This window comes from Notamacropus eugenii, chromosome 4 (genome assembly GCF_028372415.1).
Source record: "Notamacropus eugenii isolate mMacEug1 chromosome 4, mMacEug1.pri_v2, whole genome shotgun sequence".
Lineage (NCBI taxonomy): Eukaryota > Metazoa > Chordata > Mammalia > Diprotodontia > Macropodidae > Notamacropus > Notamacropus eugenii.
Window position 1 is genome coordinate 431750936 of NC_092875.1, and position 14345 is coordinate 431765280.

Consider the following 14345-nt stretch of genomic DNA (forward strand, 5'->3'; position numbering starts at 1 on the left):
GGATTTTCTAATCACCATAGGGATAGAGGCTGTCTCAAGGCTAAGAAAGAAGCCTTTGAAATAAATGATATACTTAATTCAGCTTAATCTCCATTTTCTTTCAGTGATGCAACCTGTGACTTTCTGGGAGAGCACATAAATTGTTCTTCCTGATATCCCAACAGGAATACTGTATTCAAAGTGTGACAAAATATCCTTTCCGGGGAGGAGATACCATTCCATTTTTTGTCTTTGTCTGAGCCCCTAGCTCAGTCCCTGGCACATAGCATATGCTGAATGAAGTTTTTTTGCTTGACTGGTTGGATCATTCATTTAGAGGTTGGAGGAGCCATTAAAACTGTCTGATCTTACTACCCCATTTTAAATACATCTAAGGGTCTCTAATCCAATTGGGATGCCAATAAAGGCAAAACTACTCTGGCAAACTCCCATGCCACTGGAAAGAAAGGAAGACTCATGAATCTTGTGCCTAAATAAAGGATATGAGCGGAGCCAAGAAGAGGAGAGAGGTAAGTTCCTAAGGCAAAAATGATTCCAACAACGGCCTCATAGCAGTATTAATTTTTTTATGAGCTAAACTGACTGATGAACACTCATGCCTGACTTTTTAAAGTGATCACTGCTTGACTGCTTAGAATAACAAGTGGGGATTCTGAAATCCTTAATGATGAAGGAATTATTTTTCTTCTTGCCACTTGTATGCTGAAGCACTGTTCCCCAAAGATCTCATAATTTGACTCCAGTGGCTATTCTTGCTCATAAAAATGCTTTATCCTTTTTAGAAGCATGACACCAACAAATTCTTCTCTTGAATTAACATTAGCAATGATAATTGCTTCTCTCTGTGCGGATGTCATAATTACCAGAAACTTTTTTTCAATTTCAATTATATGAGTGCAATAGACAAGAAAAGATTCAGTCACTTGTAGGCTTTCATTGAATACATTAAAACACCAAGTGGATTAAGAATAATTTCTAGACTCATGCCTCAGGGGCCTATGCCAGCAGAATGAATGTGTTGAGTCATTTACTCTTTGCATTAGGATAAAATTCCGGATATACTACATACACTTACGTGGCAGAATATTCGAAGAGACCATAATAAGGATTAAACATCTCCTTGGACAACAAGAAGAACCATTCTCTGGCCACACCTCCGTAGTCAAGGCCTTTTTCGGACTCAAATTCAATCCACAGCCTGGCTTTGAGTACATCAGGCCTCTTCACAGACATGATCCTCCTGTAGGATTCTTCAAATATGTTATTTCTGTGAAGTTTCATTTCAAACCTATTTGGAATATCAGCCTACATGAAAGAAGACATAAAACAGCTTTCATCAGAAAAAATGACAATGGGGAGACGGTGGAAGAGTCTCTGATCAAACAGGCAGTGATTGAATGGTTCCCACTCAAATTCTCTTTTTTGGGGATTTTCCTTTACATAGAAGGTAAGCTTCTCTACATCAAGATATGAAACATTTAGCATCCATTAACAGTTATACAGATTGAATCACTAATACATGCTGCCTATTAAGAAAGGATGAATGAAGGAAAAAAGTGTCCCATTTTTTATCTTTGCCAGGCATTTTCTACCATCTAGTACCCCCAGAACAGTCAACTCCAGTTATCTATAACAAGAGTAGGAGAGTTTTAGTAAAATCGGAACAATCCACCTACCCAAGTCAGAATCATGGCACTGTTGCTAGAAAATTTGCTGAGTGTCATTTGTACAAAAAAAATTATAACAGCTCTTTTTGTAGTGGCCAAGAATGAGAAACTGAGAGAATCCATTCATTTGAGGAACAGTAGAAAAAATTATGGTGTATAAGTGTAATGAGATACTACTATGTCACAAAAAATGATGAAAAGGACATGGGAGGTCTAATATAAACCAATGCCAACAAAGTGAAGTGAGCAGAACCAGAAGAATGACTTACACAATAAAGTGACACTGCAAAAGACAGCCTTTGAAAGACTCAGGAATTCTAATCAATACAATGACCAATCATGAACCTGGAAGACTGATGATGACTCATACTACCCGGCTCCTGACAGAGAGGAGGAAAACTCAGGGTACAGGATGAGACATCATTTTTTTTGATATGGCTAATGCAGGGTATTTTTGTTTTTGCTTGACTATAAGTATGTCACAAGGATTCTGTTTGATGTGCACATGGGGGGAGGTTGAAAAAATAAATTTTTTAATGAAAAATAATTAAATCAAAAGCATATACACATCTGCTTAAATCAAGACATTTCTTATATAGCAAAAACAATGGGGAAAGTAAGGAAAAAACTTGAGTCTGAATCATGGTCCCATGATTTTAAGTCAATTTTTCTACTATGGAGGACAAGACCCAAACTTCAGGAAAAGATGTCTATTGTTGACAGATAAATCATAGGAAAACAAACCAGCATGAAATAAAGGGGATTGCCTATAAGGCAAGTGTCTCCTGGGAACGTGAAATGCATTTAGACTTCTAAATGAAAAAGAAAGTTCTGACAGCAAGAGCCCATAGGGAAACAACCCTTCTCCTTAGGGTTTATATAAATTGTCAAGAAAGTCAACACCAGACAGTGCTCAGCAAGTGAAATAATGACAGAGAAAGTAGGCAACGCATACGTAACAGTGATGCACACAGAAGGCAAAATTTTCTTTTTAGAAACTGTGTTTTGGAGGACAGGCAAAATATCCTTATCAATATCTGTTTATTCTAGAGAAGAGAGAGAAGAGGCAAAAAAAGACATTTAGGATGGATCAAAATTGTGCTATCGTTTGCACATTCTTGGCCAATCTCTGCCTAGCTGTGGCAACCAAGAATTGAGTGTATGAAGTAAAAAGTGTATAGTCAGTCAGGCCTGCTCTGGTGACACCCCATAAATTCACCAAGTAGAGCAAGGTAGAAGAGACAAGGCTGAAGAATGAAACAAGAAAAATGAGAGAAAATTTTAATAAAATTCAATTCAGGACACATTAACAAAAGGAGCTAAGGATTCTTAAAGGCAGAGATGAGAAGGGGGTGCATAGAGGGAAATGTTGGAATGTCAAGTCTGGAGAATGATGAGTGGTCAGGATGAATCAGAATACAGCATCCATGAAGGAAGGAGAATTATAGAGCTGGAAAGGGAGGGTGGACACTAACTACAGAGATCCTGAAATGCCAGATTAAGAAGTCTGTGCTTTACCCCAGAGTCTAATGTGTAGCCTCTGATGGCTTTTGGGCAGGAGAGTAACAGGTACAGACACAAGCCTAAGGAAAATTATTTGGACAGCTGTAGAGAGGATGAAATAAAGAGGCAGTAATTACGAACAGGGAAGGAGAGAACAGAGAGGGAGAAAGCATAGACGAGAGAGACTGCTTCTAAAATCAGTAACAGAAGTCCAGGTCTTATCCTGCTAGCATTTTAATAGAAACTCAACATTTAATCCAACTGTTGCCATAGAATCCAATTAACGGGCTACACAGAAGCATTAGAGAACAGAGGGTTCTAAGATGATGATGAACAACAAGTAGTTTTTCTTGCCCTTGGTCCATGTTCTAATGGTTCTAGTGATTTTTTCTTTTGCTTGGTTTTTGGTGCAAACACTACCTATTTTTACATGTCACAATAGGTACATTGTACTGCTTATCAAAATTACTAGATTTTTTCCGATCTGTTCAAACAGTCAGTCCACAAGGATTTCTTAAGTACCTACTATGTGCTAATCCTCATAAAAAGGGGTGACAAAGGCAAAATCATGGTCTTTGTTCTCAGGGAGCTCACAGATCAATGGAACTGAAATTTTGATTGAATTCAAACTCAAATCCTTATTTATTATTAACTATGAAAAAATATGGAAGCTGAAGAACCAAGTAGATGAAAATATATTTTTTAAAATGTAACAAGTTGAGTTTGGGTAATAATTTAAAAAAAAAAGTCACAATCACATCGTTCTTACTAAACGAGGTTATGGTAACTTCCAAACGACAAATGACAAGTACAGTGCTATATAGAAAGACAGGATTACTCACCGGTTTCTTTAACTTCTTCCTAAAGTAGTCATATTTCTGCTTAAACTCTCTGGAATAAGGAACAGCCTGAAAAAAGAGATATTTATAAATAGAGATCATGAAAATAATGTACTTAAAAATTTTTACATTTATTGAGCCAACATTCAGAACACTTTATGAATCATAAGGCTTAAAGTTCTCTCTACATTTGTATATAACTTCCCATAGTCTATTTATTTAAAAAGAGTTTGAAAAATCTTATTCATGTGCATATATTTTCTAAGGGAAATTTTATATAGCTGTGTGCATGTGTGTCTGTGTGAGACAGAGAGACAGAAGAGGAGAGAGAGAGGGAGAGACCAGGGGAGGAAGAAAGAGGGAGAGGGAGAGAGAGAAGCAAAGAGTACTGGGTTAAATTTCCTTACTTCACCTGGAGATAAAACATTTGGATGAGACAAAGCTCCTGACCTCCAGGAGTTGCCAGTTTTATCTGGAAAATGCATTGATAATATGATAAGAACCTGATAGGTTTATTAATTATGTACAGATCAAACTGCTATTGAAAGATGAAAGGCAACATGAATAATATGGTAATATGTTTTATAAGACTGAACATGTATAATCCATATCAAATTGCTTACTGTCTCAGGGAAGGGGCAGGGGAGAGAGGGGGTGAAATTTGGAACTCAAAATTTTTAAAAAATGAATGCCAAAAATTATTTTTGCATGTAATTGTAAAAAAAATTATTAAAAAAAAGAAATTTTACCTCATAACCTGCCTTAGGCCTCTCTCCCTCTCTCTCCCTCTCTCTTTCTTTCTCTCTCTCACACACACACACACACACACACACGCGCACACACACAACTCTAGCCATCTATATGTTTGACTGAAAAAAAGTCATTTGTAAACCTGGTAGGTGCTGACTAGATGTGGGTGGAAACTAGAAGGTTGAGCTATTTCTGTTCTTTCTTCTGGTGGGGAATGATGCATGGGAAGTTCAAAAATCATTATCCTCCTCCACTTCTTATTACTTTTTCTCTCTCGGGTAGTTTTTCAAATAGAAGAACAAGAACACATTTTCACCTTCCCCTAGAAGGAGACTGTTGCCCCACTGATACAGAGAAGTGCCTGATGGAGCCTCTGGAGAGGAAGGTATAAAGTACACTATCGTTCTTGGACTGAATAGCTTAATGGGCCAGACCATCTGTTCTCTTTCCACACAAATTCTTTTGAAAAATACCACTTAGGGAAATAAAAATGTATTTATTATGATCTAATTTACTCTGACCATTAGGTAGGGCAAATGACAATCTTACTCGTGCCCACCAAAACAGCCACAGAATGGTAACGATCTCATGATTCAGAGTAAGATAGCCTAGGATCAAGGCTTGACGTTGTCACTTTTGAGCTTTATGACACCAGGCAAATCACTTTTTTGAGTCTCAATGACCAGATCTATACGCTCTATCTCAGGTTTATTGTAATGCTCAGATTATATAGCCCAGGTGAGAACAATCTAGAACAATGATTTGCTATGAATTTTAAGTTATTATTACATATAATGGTGAAGTCCTATTAAAGAACTCACCTGCCTGAATAATAAACACCCTTTCTTCCCCCCTTCGCTTGAACAAGATATAAATGCTCAAATTATTTAACGTTTTTTGTATAATGAATATCCTAAATAAAGGGGTCATTATTGTCTGTCTAAAGTCTTAGGGAAAAGGGATCATATTTAGCTGACTGGTGAAAGTCAATGTGGTCAAATTAGAAAGAATGCTGGCATTAGGAGACTCGAGTCATAGCCATGATCGTGACACTAATTTGTTGTGTGTGCCTTTGGGTATCTTACCTCACTGTCTACCTATGTCAGGGGGTTTGAATAGCCTAAGGAAATACTGAAACTTGTGGAAAACATCAACTATCCTTTGCCCACATCAAAGTAGTCCATTGTGAGCATTGTCTATTACACCATAAGTGCAAAGTGGACCGTCTTGTCTCATGTTTTAATTCTATACTAATCCTGATTTTAATTCTATAATAACCAGATAATATATGGATAAAACTTTACGTAAAGCTTTAAGACTACAAAAGCCTTAGGAAAAAGTGTCACACACATATAAATTATTACTCTTAGACTCCTGTGGAGAATCCGTGCAAAAACAGTGCTTCATGTGATTGAATTGGAGGAAAGTTTGGTGAATGTCACCTATCCCATCATTCTAGTGACATTATGGACAAAGAAGGAATACTTAGGAAGAAACAAAGGAGTGACTTGGGAAAAAATCCCCCATGAAAAATACTTACTGGGCCAGTAATAGCAGGATTCTGCAATCTTGGATCTTCCCACTGAGTAATTTTACTATCTGAAAATTAACCCAATAAATGAGAACATTAGTTAGAACCTATCCCAGTCTATGAAAAAAAAAAGAAGTTTCACTAGACTTCTTCAACCACCTGCTTCTCTCTATTCACGCCCATTTCCTCAGATCTCAGAAGTATCTAAGAGTGGGGCAGTGTTAGGGAATAATCATATAAATACATCCACATACCCTGCCCACCAACACACAGTTTAGTTGAAAACACTCAATCAAAAATGCAAAACTAAGTAAGGTCGGCCATCTAATTCACACTGGGGTAAGCATCTATCAATACTCAATTATAAACCCCTGTTCCCTTAGGGATTTATAACTTGATTGTGATTTTTCACTCAACTGCAAAAAGGCATTAGTTCCCCTTCCCTCTCACAAAGGTTAAGAAACACACACATAGCATTTACCCATTTGCAAACACTTTTTTTTTGCATATATAGTAAAAAAAATTTTTTTCAGTTAAATCTTATGTTTAACAATTGAACAATCCATACTATGCATTATTCATACACACACGCATACACCAAATCAAAGCAGATAAGACAGTCCTAAAATGAGAATTAAATTAATACTGCACAAAAAATTTTCTCCATTGACTAACTTGGCAACATCTTTATTTTCTCCTAAAAGATGCAATCTTAATAGGCTCATTTTCTTTCTACTACAGTATAAGTGGTAATGGTGTTGTGGATTGGTAGTTGTGTGGAAGGAGAAGGGTCTGATCTATACATCTTTATAGAGAAGTGGGAAAAAATTTCATTAAGATATTCTTGAGGTTCCACAAAATCCAAGCCAGTCAAAATGGCTGGTAAAAATTCTGGCATGAGGCAGCTGAAAGAGTGCTGGGCTTGGAGTCAGAAAGCCAGATATTAAAATCTGGCCTCTGACACTTAAAAGCTGTGTCTTCTTGGATCCATCACTTAAATTCTATATACCTTGAGAAATATCCTAAGACTTACATACTAAGTCATAGGATGTGTTGTGAATATTTTTATATTATTGGTATGGTTTGGGTTTTTGTTTTTTGGGTTTTTTTTGGTATTCTGCATTTGAGACTGTACTGGTAGGTCTTTATTTACACATTTCATTAATCACCAAGTATTTATTAAGCATTAATTTTGTGTCAGTCCCTGGTACAATTTAGAATCACTATATACTTAGCTTCTTATGCTATCAAGGAATATTTTATTGAATTGTCTTTTCTCAGTATGCATCCTTTCTCACTCTCCACAGCAACAAAATGTTAATCATTGTATTTGGACCATTGTGATCATTTTTTGGACCTTAAGTTTTATCTACAAAATTTGGCACATAGGAAACAATTAGTAAATGCTTATTGATTGGCTCTCAACCTGTGTATTCTCTCTTTTCTGGGTTTTCATGACATTCTTCATTCTTGGCACATCTATTATCTGTCTGACCATTCCTTCTCAGTCCCCTTTACTGGTTAATCATCAATATTATGACCCTTGAATGTGGGTATAACCTTAAACTATGTCTTGGGCATTTTTCCCCTCTACATTTTCTCTCTTAGGTTTCTCCAACAGATGTAATTATTACTTCTATGAGGATGGCTGCCAGAGGTCATCTGGTATCACCAACTTTAGTATCATCAATTGCGTGCCAGACATTCTGAAATGGATGTCACATAAGACATCTCAAAGTAAACAGAAGTCATGCTATCTACCCGTGTCTTCCACAAATCATCCACATTCTCAACCTTAGTGTCAGCCTCCAATTTTCACTCTTACCCCATGTATCCAATCAAGTTGCCACACTGCTGCTCCTACCTCCACAACACCGCCTTTCTTCTTACACACAACTACCACCCCAATCCACAAACTCTTCGCCTAATCTAAACTATTCCAATAACCTCCCAAGTGATCTCCCACCTTTCAAACTCTCCTCTTTCTGAATACATCCTCAAAATAGCTACTAAAATGATCTTCCTAAATGGTAGAACCAACCACGTTACTGACCCTGCTCAATAAATTCCAATGGTTTCCTTTCATTCCTGGAATCAATTATAATCTGTTTAGAATTTAAGAGCTCTTCACAGTCTGACCCCAACTTATTTTTTCAGTCTTATAATATATGATTCCCCTTCACATATATTAAAATCCAGCCAGAATTACTATCTTTGCAGTTTCTCCTATACAATACTTAAACTCCTGTTCACATGCCTTGTTCTCCATGCCAGGAACACATGCATAGCCTTCCCACATCTACCTCTCACAGTTCCTAGTTTCCATCAGAAGCTTAAATGGCAGCTTCTATATTAGGCCTTTCATGGCCACTTACTTGTGCATTCCTTCTGAAAAATGGCCTTGTATCTCTTTTGTATATACATTTATAACATATATGTATATACAACTCTGTGTGTGTGTGTGTGTGTGTGTGTTTATTACCAATGTAAACTTCTTTATGAGAAGGACTGTTTCACTTTCAACTCTTTATCCACAGTGATGGGTAAATAGTAGGTGATTAATAAATGCTTATTGCTTGATAGATATGTAGGTTGAATTGGGAAAAGACTGATTTGATTGACTTTATTTCCTGGGTATCCTATAGGCAGCATGAAAATATTATTTGGTGAATAAGGATTTCAATGAGTCTTAGAATAAGCATGTATTTTACAAAGGGCCTATTGTTTTTTAATTAATGGCTAGTTTAAGGGTCAACAAAAATTTGATAAAATCTTTGATAATTTATGATTGTTTTGATTTGCTTTCACACAGGCGATGACATTTCTGCAATGTTATGGCATTTCCTGAAGGGAATCTCTGGTTCTTGTTTTATGGAATGAGAGGTCTTTACAAAGTAATGGTAGCCAGTATAAAAAATAAGATAGTATATGAAACTAAAAAGACAAATAGAATATACATGAAAGGAAAGTGTTGTCCATTTGGATCTGGATTAGCCCAAATGGAATGATACTTCTGATGAAGAAAACTTTTTTTTTTAAATTTAGGCTTTTAGAACAAGTTTTTATGAGGCTATAACAACATTCATTTTATTTTGAAATATTTTAATCATATTAATTAAATTTCAATTAAAGTATTTTGATTAAAATATTTTGCTAGCCCTTAGTCATTTGAAACTAGTCCCCCAGTTTTAGTATTAATCTAGAACTTTTGCTTCTCAACTTGCTTCTGGTACTCGGATTATCAGACTTGCTCATTAATTCTGTCAATGAAAGAAAGAAAAAGTAGAGGAATATTAAGGGGGCTTATTTTCCTATTTGTCAACCAGACTTACAAAAGATTTGGTAGCAGGTCCTAAAAGAGGATTAATTAATTTTCCTTTGTTGTAATACCGTGGAAAGATCACTGGATTTAAAGTCAAGAAGATCTGAGTATGAATCCTGGGGAATCTGAATCCTGACTCTGTCACTACTTCAGTTATCTTTCTGCCCTCATCTATATGAATTATTATTTGCAGATAAATACTCAATTGCTACACAAAAGTCATCTTTGAGAAGAAACTTGCCACAAGTAATAGAATCATTATGAGTTAAATCCTAAGAAATGTATATAAAATGGATAGTCATAAATGGGCAGTCATTCCAAGTTTTTAAGTCATTTTTCTCAGGAAAACTAGAAGATAAATAGACATTAAATGGAAGTAAATTAAGATACAAATTACTGATTCCTAACCAACATCAAAATACATTTTGTGTTTAGGTGAGTGTGGCTGTGCACAGAACAAAGTACTTAGACTTGGTCTCTGCCCTCTAGGGGCTTCCCATCGTTCTGAAAATATTCCTGAAGAGTGGGACTGATAAAGATAGGAAGGCTATTTAGAGAGCAATACAATTCTTAAAAACAAAGAAAATAATATTCACCTATTAGGCAATAAAAATCGATGCATTTGCTACTTAAAGGGGCAAGCAGACTATTTTGGAAAGCAGATATGTGGCATCATAGTCCAGCACAGGACCACAGACAATGGCCAACTCCTGTATATACGGTGAAACTGTTAATTTATGTTAATTTGGCATAAAAGTCAATCTAAACTCATGATAGATTAAATTATGGAATTTTAAAAAAGTATAGTTTTACTCTACTTCATTACTGTATTATTTACTGTGCTTTTGTTACTTTCAAGTACAGTGCCTAGCAGAATACATTGTACACAATATGTACCTTAAGGAATGTTGAATAAAAACAGTATATATATATAGTGACTAAAAACAGGTTAAAAAAATGCTGCCAAGCAGAGTCCTTATAGGGATAAGTTTGTATCATTTAAAGAATGATAAATTTATAAATGAGATGTTACTAAAACACTCAAGGTGTTCCCAATTTTTTAAAGTAGTTTTAAACATTGTCCCTTCTAATTTATTTATACAGTCCATTAATTTTACAAAATTTCTTTTTATAGGTAGTAAATTTCAGTGTGACCTCCATTTGAACACAAACTGCATTATTAGCAGAATTCAGATGAACGACTGCTAGAAAGACTGTAATTTGTAGTACAGCTGTATTGGTAGAGGGACTTTCCTCACTGAGAGTTTCCTCCCAGACTGAAATTTTACTTTCTTTCAGTAGGCAAACTAGACCATCTTTTGCCTCATTTCTTACCTAGCCTCAAATCGCTGAATGGACGTTGCCTCAGACAAAGTGGGACTGGGAAAGACCTTAGCTTAAACTCCCCCTGCATCTTGGGTCATATCTAGTTGTCTTGATTTATGTCTTGCCAAAAATAAAAAGTTATAATTTAATTAAAGGGTAGCCCCTTCAGTTTTCAGAATTATAAAATTCTTGGTCTCTGTTGGTTTAATTCAGATACTAAATAAAGGCATTTTTGGCACATCCATAGACCAATAAATTTCTTGGTACTATAAGTGGCGAAATTTCATCTCAACTGGGAAAAGAAAAAAAAGGGAGCCTCTTAATTACATAAAAAATCTTCTATTTGATTTTACACTAAAATTATATTTGACATCGTTTTTTTCAGGTTAGAACGTGTGCTTAAAAATGGAAACCAAAAATTATCTACTTGCCAGTAGACTTTAAATTTTGTATTTAATTCAATTTCTCCTTTGTCAATTTTTTCCTTCACTGGCATTAAGGAACTTGTAAAGATTAACTCATAAAAAGAGATTTTACACACACACACACACACACACACACACACACGAGCCTTGGGCTAAGAGCACTTTTTATTAGTTTAATTTTAAATTCAGAAGAAAAACCACATGAGTGACCTAAGATGCCATAACAAAAGTCTACATGAAACATTATTTACACTAGGACTCCAGTAAGGGAACTAGATATAGCTTAATAGTGGGTGCAAGGGAAAAACATGCTACAAATAGAAAATAAGGCCAGAAATGGCAATGTCACAAGAGTGCTTAAAGGCAGTGATTTCATTTAAATTTAACTATGTTCGTTTTCTCTCACTGCTTACATAGAGACTTGTGACAAAATAATTTCTAGTCTTATTTTCTATTAGTATGATGTATTTTAATTTATTAAATGCACATAAGCCATGGGGTCATCAACAACAAAATTCAAAATAAATCAATAAATGATAAAATTGTTAATGCGTCACAAGATCCAAGTGGGAACAAAGCTGATGAGCCAATTAACCACAAACTTTTGGTGAATATACGATACCGTAGGAGGGCACTAAATCTCTGGTATCATTTTCTCCACATATCAACACCTGGCTTCCTAAATGAAGAGTAAAGTTATAAAGCTTTTGCTATAACATTTAACTTACCTCCCTTTGGTCTACAATCGAAACATTTTATCAATAGAGATTACTTACTATGATCTATATAAAAAGTTCGGCCATCCAAGTGTATCCTTTCTTCCCAACCAGGCTAGTCCAAAAGAAAAGACAAAATAAATATTAGTTGGCGGTCCCTCCAAGCCTGAATCTCCTAAAATAACAAAACCAAAAACAATCCCACCTCTCTAGCAGCATCTATTCTCAGTTCCAACATATTCTTATTCTCTTGGTCTGGTAAAGTGATATTTTGCACAAGAATCAATAATATACAAAAGAATTCAATTAGATAATGGGTATTTCTAAAAGAAAATACCATTTGCTCACCAGGCTTAATGCAATGAACTTGAGATCAAGCAAACTTGTAAAAACAGGGATCTATGCTAGTCCTTTAAAAAAAAGAAGGCTACTGAAAAGGGAATTAGCAAAATATTACAGAAAAATTGGGTTTGGGTTAACTTGTCAAATGAACTCTTAGCATTTAGAGAATTCTAGCTTAGGCCCAATAACCTTTCTGGCCTTACGCTTGGCCAATGAAATAAGAGTTCCAGCTCCCAGAAAAGGTTTCTAAATGTTCATTTAGCTGGGGAAGCAACATAGCAGCATCTATTGGTTACAAAAACACAGGTTTTAGAAATACTTGTCTCTCAGGAAGGGAAGGCTTTCTTCAGTTATGGGGAGATGGAGGGCGGCATGCTGAAGGTGTCATTCCAGATCTAATTAGAGTAGCATATAGGCTCAGGCTCCAAGAGAACAAAATAATAAACTAAATCTATAAACATGCAACAAAGGTTAAAAACCCTTTAAATATCAGCAGGCTAATTTGCATAATTATATTACATAATTACATAATTCAAGAAACATTCCTTAATTATTTCTTATATGCATCCTTTCCCCAACTGTTTTCCATAGGTTTGTTACAATGATTTAACCAAGGCTGTAGGTGGAAGGATACTGTTGCTAGAGGAACAAAACAAAGGAAGCTCTCCGCTGCACAGGAGACTGTCTTTGTACAGTCTGCTTACAGAGTCCCAGGGAAGCCTATCTTTCACAAGTGGTTGGCTAATTCTGGAATGTCTTTTCAGCTACACTGGGGTACATGTACTATAATTCTAATCAAATCGCATGACTTCTATAGACAGATCACAGCTAAACACTGAATTCTGTCAAGAATGATGATCAAAAAATAAATAGCACTGGAAAGGAGTAGGGTGGGGGAAGAGTGGGAATGATGCATGTGTTTAAAAGAACATGAAATAGATAATTAGAGATAGTAAAAACCAATACTCACAGGAAGAGGACCCAAATCATTTGGATTCAGTGATGCCTTTGATCGTAAATGGACAGGAAATTTCAGTCGTGGATCTTCCTGGAATGAGAGTGTGAAAGAATGTAAAATAGAGCAAAGAATTATTTGGACATGGTCACTGGCTGTCTTTATTTGGGAATCTTAGTCCAGAGCAATGAAGGTATATTTTGTATCAGTGCTGCATCATCTCTGTATAGGGAATGGGAGAATCCGTCTTCCTCCTCCTCCTTGCCTTTGGGTCCCCCCTGTTCCACACACAAAATTCTCCATCTTCTTTATCTTCCACCATACATGACTAGAATGTGCTTCATTCTCATTGATGCCTCAGGACCCTTGATTTTCTTCAAAAACTCAGCTCAAGTGCCAAAGAAAACCTTTCCTGACTCCACCCTCCCCATCCCTCGGGCTATGTATTCACTTCTCAAACTACCTCCTATTCATTTTGTATACGTTTATTATCTATGTGCATCTGTCTCTTCAATCAAAATGAAAGTTATGGTTTCACTTTTGTCTGTATTTTACATATAGATATAGATATGTGTGTGTGTGTGTGTATATTTATCACAGTGCCTGATACCTAGCAGTCCTTAAAAACTGAGCATCTCTTATTAGACTTATTCCAACCATCTATTCCTGCTTAGTCTAGGTGAGCAGGTGGAGGAGGACTTCACATAATCATGGAATTTAAGAATGGCTGGATCCTGATGCTCTGTCTAGTAGAACCCACAACTAAACAGGAATCTCCTTAACAGTAGCTCAGATCAGGTTATTTAGTTTCTTCTTTAACTCAAGGGAAACCCCTTTGCCCTCTAAGACTTATTGTTCAGTTGTGTCTGACTCTTTGTGATGCCATTTGGGGTCTTCTTGGCAAAGATACTGGAATGGTTTGCTATTTGCTTCTCCAGCTCTTTTTACAGATGAGGAAACTGAGGCAAA

General features: G+C 36.0%; 1 protein-coding gene across 9 annotated transcripts in view; it reads right to left on the reverse strand.

Moving 5' to 3' along the window:
• NEDD4L (NEDD4 like E3 ubiquitin protein ligase) overlaps positions 1-14345 on the reverse strand; it is a 461142-nt gene that overhangs the window by 36950 nt on the left and 409847 nt on the right. For all 9 annotated transcript variants that reach the window (XM_072605955.1, XM_072605952.1, XM_072605954.1 and 6 more), the window contains 5 exons: positions 13392-13469; positions 12140-12194; positions 6300-6358; positions 4013-4078; positions 1076-1305 (listed from right to left, as the gene is read on the reverse strand). In XM_072605955.1, the coding sequence (XP_072462056.1) occupies positions 1076-1305; positions 4013-4078; positions 6300-6358; positions 12140-12194; positions 13392-13469 (488 nt within the window). The remainder of the gene's footprint in view (positions 1-1075; positions 1306-4012; positions 4079-6299; positions 6359-12139; positions 12195-13391; positions 13470-14345) is intronic.